The following is a 10,207-nucleotide window of genomic DNA, read 5'->3' on the forward strand; positions in this document are numbered from 1 at the left end:
TCTAAGTTCAAATAAAATTCCACCTTTCTTACTAAAGAATCAGGAAGTTATGAGTTAGATACCTGTGTGAGAGCACAAAACCTTCACGTCACTTCAATATTATTTGCACTGTTAACACAGCTTAAGTGAAATCAGTCTTCTCCAGATAAGTGAATTTTGTCTTAATGAAATCATAGCGTTTACTGGCAATGAAGTAGGCAACAAATTCTCATCAGGGTGGAGACACTGTCAAAACCATTTCCCAAATTACACATCTTTTAAGTCATGTAGAAATACTAACTTGAGTATAAAAGAATTTTATCAAGGGTGCTGCAAACTCAATGGTTAAAGGTTATCATGCTCTTTCCTCCTATACATCTTCAAACAGATAAGACAGAAAACTCCAAACTAACAAGATTTCTTCTAGAAGTCATGAAGATAATTCATGAACTGTCATTAATTGTTTTCAAGGAGTTATGAGGAGTTTGTCTTTAGTCAGATTCCAGATCTGTGTTTCTGCATAATTGTGTTTTATTATTTACAGAATGGAGACTTCATAGTCAAACACTGGTATGTAGACGTGAAATACACTGAATGAAAGGTAGAAAGTGGCTGAGAAGCTTAAAGCATGCATTCCTGTAACTCATGTTTTTATTCTCTCATGCTGTAGCTATCAAGAGAGTCTTACAAACAGCATCACATGGATTACTCCTGATGGATGTGTCATACACACAAAGCCATGAGGCTTAAGCCTTCTTTCATAGAAAAATATGTGAAGGCATTGGTCCCAGAGGACAGAAATAATTGTTCCATGAAATGGTTTAGATGGAAAGGAAGAGCAAAACATTAATGTAGGAACATCAAAGATCTGCTGTTCTTTAAAGGAGGACAGAATGCAGATACAGCCACTCATATGCCATATAAAAACAGGTCTCAGTACTAACAGTCAGGCTTTCCTGGAATGGAAGCTGTGTCAGAAGCCAAGGACTAGAACATTTCTAATTTTTGCAGAGCAGCAACATTGTCTTCAACTAGTACAGCATTACTTGTATCCCTTAACAAGAAGTTTATGTGGGGAAAAAACAAACTACAACAACCGGAGCCTATACATCTGAAAGCACAGACTTCAGGAAGTCTACTTCCTGAACAAGCTATCAGTATTTTATGAACTAGTATTGAAAGCCCTCACATAAAACTATGTTTAGAGGGGATTTGAAAGAAAAGAGAATCCCTTAACTCACTTCTGCTAAAATAAAAGGACTCCAGCGTGACTTTGTGAAATTGGACCCCTGTCCAACCATGGCCTGTGGGCTCCAAGCTGGGCATCCCTATCCTATGAGCTCAAGAGGCTTAAGTAAAAGGCTGGTTTCAATCTCTTTTTTTAGAGGAAAAGCTAATCACAAACTGGCCCTAACAACAGTGTCAGGGACAGACGAGGCCCTTTTATGGTATCAAAAGTTAAATGAACAACAATATAAATGAAAGGCAACAGCAGAGCTTAAGGGAAAAGGATGAGCCTGAATCATACAACTTGCACCTTTATATAGTGCAAGTTACTTCTAGCTGCATATTACACACAACAATACTACTAAACTAAGATCACGCTAAGCCAAGTCATGAAAGAGAGCTGCACAAAATAATGCATTAACAAGAGGGTTTAATAGCAGCAGAATAAAACTCTGATGCTGGTTTTTAAAACCCGTCCCACACATCTTTACATACTACTCTTATTTTATGACTAGATTAATTAAAGCAGTTTTTGTTCAGATGGTTCCACCTATTAAATCAGGCAGATCAGTTTTGTCAAGGGGGCTAAATGGAAAGCTAAGTCTGCAAGAGTTAATCTAAGCTTCATTCTTTAGAAAATGTTACAGGAATTTTCTTATTACAACCAGCCTTTATTTTTCCTGAGAACATCTTAAAACTCAGTAGCAAATCAAAGAAAAAAACTTCTGGCAACTGTTTTTACCAAGAAAATTCCAGTAACTTTTAAGGACAAAGAATGAAATCCAGCCTTAGAGAATGCGCTCCGCCCTGTCCACCAGGAGAGTAACATGCCTTAGAAATTGTAAAACAGAAGCTTCTGAGCAGTTTAGACAATAGGAGGAAAAACAGTTGTGAAAATCACACTTGTCTTCTCTGCTGCCTTTTTTATTAGCCTTCAGTAACTGCCTGAGAACATTTGCTTAATTTACAAGTCAAAATAGGACACACCTCACTTCTGGCACCGCTAGCAAAACTGGATACTTGAAACTCAAGCTGTGCTCTTGCAGCTGTGTGAATCATTACCAGTAACAGAGGTTCACTGACCAGCAATTAGCTGGCAATTCCAATGATTATTACACATGCCGTGTCCTGTCAACAGAGCTGACAGTAGTTTAAATATGACTGAGTCAATAAACTAAATAAATAAAGCCTAAGTGACACAGGACATCTGTTAGCTGGGTTGCTACTGGGTGTAGCACTCTCTTGACTTTGTGGAATTGCATTTGCTGGTATAATCTTGCCTGGTTTGGGAGGCAGACCACAGCTACGCTGTGGTTCACACCAAAGAACGAACTGTGCAAGTTTCCTACGCACCCTCTATGTGAAAATACAAGAGATGCACTGCTGCTCTTTGTTACCTGTCTTGAGTAGCAATGACAGTCCCAGCACAAAACCTTACCAGTTTCATGAACAAGCTTTTGTTAGGACTGACAGGAACACAAACATCCCAGCACAGCTAAAATCCTTGTCCTGCTGCCGAGATGCCAAGAATAATAAACAGAAAGAGATGAATGTCTGCTGCCCTATAGTTGGCTTGGGGCAGAACATAAGGAACGATAGTAAAGAAAATCCAAAACTACATCAGCAAGAGCAATCAATATATTGCTGCATCTTCAATTGGGAATTAGGCTTAAATTTAGATTAGCTATTTAATAACAATGGTACCTAACCTAATTAGAAGCCAAATTGACACCTTTCACCTGGATTTTTATGTACAAAGAAGAAGGATACTGAAGGGATACTAACGTCTTTTTGGAACCTTTCAAGACACTAGAAGATACACTACACAAGACATCTCACTTGCCCACAGCAACAATGTAAGAAGGGAAGGAAAGAGAAGTAAGTCAGTAGTGAATCAAACACTACATTCTATGTTTCTATGGGGATGACAAAGTAAGTCAGGACAATCTGCAGCAGCCTGATCTTTCTATGTCATGCTATGGTAAATGGAAGCATAAATGCACAAAAGTCTGATGGATGCTGCGCCTATAAAGATGAGGTGTGCATGCAATATCCAGGAAATCCATACCAGCACTATGACCGATTTCTTACAGGTCTGTTTGTTTTTCAGCTGCACAAAAATATCAAAACTCAAATAGGGCCTTGCAAGTGAATGTCTCTTTAAGCTTCAATACCTTCTACTGTGTAGTAACGTGATGTGGTCTGCTTCAAATAGTTACCTAAAAATTCAGGGAGTCGTGCCTGCAGGAAAAAACGTTTTTCTTTCTGCTAAGTAATAGCTCAAAATCCTCTCAATCTAGCACCCAAGATGCAAGAAGATTGCTGTTTTCCAGAAAGCATAAGGTGCTGACAAGCACCAGAAAGCTTATTTCCTTCCACTGAGAAACTGTGTGAAAATACAGTTAAAAAATACGAGAAAAGAAGGTAGCAGAGAATACAGCAGGCAAAGGCGAGGAGAAAGACAAAAATCTACCTGCTCAGCAGTATTACACTCCTCCACACTATGTTAGAATTACAGCTAAGCATCTTTTTCTTTTTGTTGTATTTTTAGAATGGTTGTCAGTGAAAGTGTCACTACTAATAGAAGCAAAAATACCAGATTCTTGTAAACAAGTTACAGAGACAGCTGAAAAACTGTTGCTGGGATTAGTTAGACCAGGTTCTTTAAACAAGTTAGTATGTAGAGAAAATAGTAAATGTATTTGGCCTGATTTCCTCCTCATTTACGCATTTATAAATCAGAGGCAACAGCATATAAATAAATGAAATTACCCTAACATAAAGCTACAGGCTTAGGAATACTCCAAATTTAATTCTAATTAAGTAAGCACTTGATCTTCATTAAGGGCGGCGTTCTCACAGCTCAAGTCATGGTACTACGCGGATAGTTAAATATCCGGCAGTCCAGGCAAGTTTTCAGGATACAACTACAGTCCCCAGCTAGGTTAAAATCCCACATACAGACATAATTCTACTCAAACTCATACAAACACATGTACCACTTCAAAGGGGAAGACAGAGTCTTGCTGCCAGGCAGTGCTGCAGTATCTTGTCCTACAGTGCAGATGCAAAAATAGAGGAAGCTGACAAGCTACTTAAGTAGTGACATCCCTATAGGACTTATATGTGTCATTTACTGGGCCAGTCTCTGCACTCATCTCTTGATTTCTTCCATGAATTTAATTCTACAATTCGGTTGTTTTCTTAACTGCATCCAGTTTGCTGCATCTTTCTAGTGACGGTTAACACACAACAGAGCATTATTTCAAGTACAGACTACTGAGAGTCCCCAAATTAACACAACTTCAGTATAAAAATGTTATGGTTACTCACCTAAAGAAACAACAGCCACACTCTCTGGTAAAAAATGAAGTCGGTATTTTATCAGTAAATGCACCAATATGATGCAGATAGCTGTGAAGGGGAAAAAAATGTAGGTTTAGAAGTGTTGGAAGAGAATAAAACATACTTTTAAGCAGTTATTTCTAAAATACATGCAGCAGAACTTCTAATGAGTTAGCAGAAATCCACTAATGCAAGTAACCAAATTTTAGTTCAAACCTAATTCTCACTGAAGTATGTAAATGGATCCACAAATGATAAAAAATAGCTAAGGCAAATTTTAGGACTTAAAATTATCTTCTAAAAATACCAGTATTACTAATTTTAGAGCCTGATTCAGCTTACAAGAAAACCTTCTCTGAGCAGTAGCTGTAAAAAACATCAGTTATTCAGAACACACTGTTTTAATAACATTTTTGTTAAACATTCTGTATTTTTTAAGAAAAATGTACACATACACATGGCCTCTGAGCAGATGGGCTTTACTCAAATGGATAATCACAGAATCAGGAAAATTTACATTGGAAGGGACCTCTCAGGGTCATCTAGTGCAACTTCCTGCTCAAAGCAGGCAAACTTCAAAGTCAAAGAAGGTTGCCCAGGGCCTTGCCCAGTCAAGTGTGAAAAATCTCTGAAGATAAAGAAGTCAGAACCTCTCTCAACCCCAGTTCCAGTGCTTAAGTCTAATGGTGAAGAATTTACTACTTCTTCTCTTCAATTCACATTTCCCTTGTTGCAAGCTGCGACTGGTGCTTCTTGTTCTTTCGTGCACCTCAGAAGTCTGGCTCTGCAGCCTGTTCAGTGAGTGGGGCTATGAGGCTTGCAGAATGGGCAACTGTTTGAATATCCTGGTTCTCATAACAAGCATCAGCCAAGTTCTTATCCAAATAAGGAAGAGACATTTACTGCTGAGCGTTGCTAAAAGTTAAACCGGTAAGGGGAAAGGACCAGTGTAGAAAAACACAAAATAGATTTGGCTTGAAGTAAAAAAAAAAAAAAAAACCACCCAGAATTTAAATCTGATGCAACATTCACTTACTGTTTTTAAAAATTCCATTTTGTACTGTCATAACGTATTTCACCCAGTTGGGAGAAAGTCTATGTCTCACAACAAAAATGAAGGTTACAATAATATGAAAATCTCATCACAGCCTCTGTGCCAATGGTAAAGGCAAATTACAAAGGATCTATAACAAACCTGGGTGCCATCTGTGGATATGGCTGGAAGACACCACTTGAATCTTTTAGAACTACTGCACACAGAAAACTAATCTAGAAGAATCAAATAATCCTGGATTATTGAATTCCTAATAATTTTGATCTGAATATTCTCCACACTGAAAGTAGCACAATTCTTCTCCCATTTTAATTTAGCCCAACAAAGGGTCAAACAAAGAAACAACTGGCCTTGCATGTCCGTAATACATGTATTTTGCTCTATTTGTTAACAAATCATTCTGCAGTGGCCTGGATACAAGCAGTATTATTGAATCATAGAATTGTTTAGGTTGGAAAAGACCTTTAAGATCACCAACTCCAACCGTTACCCTAACCCTGCCATCCCACCACTAAACCATGTCCCTAAGCACCTCATCTATCCTTCTTTTAAATACCCCCAGGGATGGGGACTCGACCACTTCCCCGGGCAGCCCATTCCAGTGCCTGACAACCCTTTCTGTGAAAAATTTTTTCCTACTGGCCAGCCTAAACCTGTCCTGGCGCAACTTAAGACCATTTCCCCTCATCCTATCGCCCATTACCAGGGAGAAGAGGCCGACCCCCACCTCCTTACAGCCTCCTGTCAGGCAGTTGTAGAGGGCGATCAGGTCTCCCCTCAGCCTCCCCTTCTCCAGACTAAACAACCCCAGTTCCCTCAGCCACTCCTCAGAAGACTTGTGCTCCAGACCCCTCACCAGCTTTGTGGCTCTCCTCTGGACATGCTCCAGCAATGCAACGTCTTTCTTGTAGTGAGGGGCCCAAAACTGAACACAGTATTCAAGGTGCGGCCTTACCAGCAGAAAGCAACTGAAGCTCAAGCATAGTCAATAGCATTTTATATACTGGAATCAAATTACGGTCTTTTAATCACAGCAGAGACTTTTAAACTGCATATTTGGCAAACCGAGTCATAACTGCAATGGGAACCTTCATTCTCCTTACTCTGTAAGGGCCTGTGGTTCTCACCCTATTTCAGTGCAGGCAGCACAGCACCAGGCCACACTAAACAGCACACACTTTGAACTCAGGAATGAACTATCTTCTTGGAACTGCCCTTAGTGATTTGGTTGAACAGCTCCTCCTAGTTAACGAAAAACCAAACAGCCACTCACAGATGGTTCAGAAAGGCGCTTTCAATTTACAGCCTCAAAAGGCGCAAAATAGTCCACAAGTAGTTCTGAGCGCTGGCATGGTTTGCTGGATCACACCACCTGTGAACTACTGGGGTCTACAGCATGATCTGTATTTACTATACAGTGTCACAAAAAAAGAAGTACAAGCCTCATAAATACAAACGTCACTTTTCATCATCCTACTCTCCAGTACGATGCTAAGGAAAGGGTATCACACTGACGCCTGCATTCTCCCACTTGTTATCTTGTACACCCAGCTCATACACAACATGGTGAGCATTGATGTGCACATGAATAGATGGATGGCCTTAGGAACTGAGCAAGGGCTCATGAAACAGTAATATTTGCTCAATTACTGGCATGCAATTTGTTCAGGGCCAGAGCTGCGGGTTCATAGCGATGAGGAGCAAGGATGCCTCCATTCATGCAGACTGGCAGGGCTCCCTTCCCCACCTATTCACCCCACTTCCACTCCACCAATCTTTATGATATCAAACAATCAGTTCTCAAAACACCCAAGTTTACAGTACAATACTTTAATGAAGACTCAAACTGGTGTTTACTTTAAAATGCTGTATTAGAAACTGCAGCAGTTCAGAAGCTGACTAACAAGCAACTCAAGACATTTGGCTGTCAACTGTCAAACAGACTACAGGAGCAACAGCTTCATCATGTATCCCAAGCAAAGTTTTTATTAATCTCTCAATCAGTATTACTGAGTTTTGTACCAATTTCCTGCCTGAAATGAAAAACATGCATCCAGTAAAAACATCTAGGACTACTGTGTTAAAAGCATTCTATACTGCTCTTTGGGATAGACCCATAAAGGCATCTGGACCTTACGGATTTCCAGCAAACTCCAGTGCAAGCACAAACATGCTTTCTATTTAGTAGAGCTAATTACCAGCTCCTTTCTACCAGCTTTTGACTACTTTGCTTTGGCAATAAAACAAAAACCAACTATAGCCTAAGAAGTAACTTCCACCACCATAAAAATTATGGCAGCCTGCTATATTCTCTAGCTGTTGGTCACCCATTCCTCGTGTAAGACTGCTCAGTTTGTATTTGGCAGCGTATTTTCTGCTCCAGGTACTCGCACATATCAGGAGTATAACAATCAGGCAAAAGGCTGGAAAAAGCAGTGTTCTGGACAAACTAAAAGAACATTTGAGTGTCCCCTTAAGGAAGAGCACAGTAAAAGCATATAACATAACAGAAGGGAATTCAAGGATCACATGAACATGGCAGAATAGAGGTATGACTTTGAAAGTGAAGTGGTGCTTGAACAGATAAACAAGCCATAGAAATCTGGGGTCAGAGACTAACTCATGCTACTTCAGGCACTTGAAATTTACGGCTTGGCTTTGACACAACACAGCTCAGAACGGATCTGCTTCTGGGTCTATTCCAGTTTAGAACATTTTAAAGGCCTTACAGCTCACAACATCCAGATTTAACAGTACTATAGACACATTCATTTTCTCCCTTCCTACACCCTTAAATCAGAAATAAGCTTTTATACTGGCTTTACTTTGTTCAGGGAACTCCCCTGTCCTGAGGGTGATGCTTTTAAGATCCATCAAGCTATCAGGCTGCCATAAGTAGGCTGGAACACAGACAAAAAAATCATAGTTCTGTTCTCAAGTCCCAGGAATATGACTTTACCATGAACGTCCCTTTTAAAATCCATGAGACACACATATTCATTATTTTAATCTTAAAAGTCTTCTGATCTATTGCATTTTGCTTTGGTCTTTCTTTTGTTTCTGTTCAAATTCTAATATGCCATTGATCTCTGGGAAAACATTAACCCTCTTTGAAGACAAAGAGATACTTGCACAATAATAAGCATAAACCTTCTACTTTTTGCTGCACTTAAGTTATTTACAGGAGACAAAATTTGACCTTTTTCAACCCCGAATGATTTGCAGAAGTTTTTGCATTGCTGTAAACTCCATACCTATTATTTCCTCCATATGCTACTGGAAAGAACAACCACTTAGAAGACAATGTGACCCATCTGTCACAGAGAAGTCTCTCCGTGTAGCTTGCTTTGGAGGAACCAAGCACACAAGCGCACAAAGGAAAACGGGCAAACCCTTAACTCTCCATGAAAAGTTTTGTTACAGTTTTGACCACAGCATTGGTCTAAGCAGATGGCAAGAGATAACTATATTCTGTTAAAGAAAGATAACAGCCCAGACTTATAGAAAAGTTGGGTGGGCATCTGCCATTCAAAATGTCTTTATATGTACAACAAAGTTAATATAATTATGGCAATCTGCACATTATTATCACACTCCTGTAAGAATGTAAGAAAAGAGAGCCAGAAAAATAGATACTGAACTTTAGTACTTGTGCACGTTAATCTGACTGCCTTCTGTTGGCTGATACAACAAAGTATCTGAGGGCTGTCCAGAAGTGGTAGAAGTAGTTAAACTGACATCTCTCCAGTACAATGTCCTCAAAGACAGCTGGAAGCACCATGGACCATTCTGACAGTGTCTTTTTCACACATTAACACATGCAATGTGCTTGATAAAGAAGGTGAAGACAATTAAAAACATGTTGTTTGCACTTTGAGACCACGGTCAAAAGGTTTGCAATGGTCCTTAGCTTTCCACAGGTTTGGGAGGTTCCGGCAGTTAAATGCCCAACTCTCTAAATCCCTGTGCCTGTACAATATTCCACTTCCTAGAGAGAAAACCAGAAGAGAAATAAAATGCTATGATTTTGAAAGTTGGCCTATGTCCTCAGATACAGAGTACAATTAATAGAGAATAAAAGACTTTCAGTTCATCATTCACCTAAAACAAGAAGACTAAAAAATATCGTCATGCCACTAGATTGCTCCTCTTGCTGTGCTTGGACTCCAGTCTGAACCGGAAGGATTGGTTTAGCAGGTGTAGGTACCACCAGTTTGGTAGTAGCAGCCAGTGTAGCATGGAGGGTGACATTGATGACTTCATGGGTGGCATTTGCAGACCTGTCAGGATAATATAATACGTGATTACACTGGATGGGAGCAGCATGATAAAGACTTAGCCTACTAAAGACACGCACACATGAAACAACCACCAGATCATACTGAGTTTGTACTAGTGACCAACACGTTAGGGCTGCTTTTTAGAAGTGGCCTCTGATGACAGACATATACTGGAAGTTCAGGTTCATGGAGTTATTACTGCTGAGTTCCTTCCTGCACTGCAGACACCAGGTATTCTGCACTGCAGCTTGGGACGCAGGTGGAAGCCTGGCACGGAGAGAACGAACGCGCCCGCTTAGCCCGCCGAGCGTTAACAAACCCG

At 40.0% G+C, this 10,207-nt stretch overlaps 1 protein-coding gene across 4 annotated transcripts in view; it reads right to left on the bottom strand.

The window, feature by feature from the left end:
- The window catches only part of SLC9A8 (solute carrier family 9 member A8), a 31,644-nt gene extending 21,809 nt beyond the window's left edge, over positions 1-9,835 (bottom strand). For 3 of the 4 annotated variants that reach the window (XR_004842830.1, XR_004842829.1, XM_035900885.1), the window contains exons 1-2: positions 9,707-9,835; positions 4,540-4,620 (exon numbers count right to left, since the gene is read on the bottom strand). Coding sequence is in view for 1 of the 4 variants with exons in the window: in XM_035900885.1 (XP_035756778.1) it covers positions 4,540-4,620; positions 9,707-9,737 (112 nt within the window). In the remaining 3 variants the exon portion in view is untranslated. Of the gene's footprint in view, positions 1-4,539; positions 4,623-9,706 lie in introns of those variants that run through there. The other variant, XM_035900886.1, reaches the window with a different exon arrangement.
- Between the last annotated feature and the right edge of the window lie 372 nt (positions 9,836-10,207).

Source organism: Egretta garzetta, unplaced genomic scaffold (genome assembly GCF_000687185.1).
Source record: "Egretta garzetta isolate BGI_Z169 unplaced genomic scaffold, ASM68718v1 scaffold188, whole genome shotgun sequence".
Taxonomy (NCBI): domain Eukaryota; kingdom Metazoa; phylum Chordata; class Aves; order Pelecaniformes; family Ardeidae; genus Egretta; species Egretta garzetta.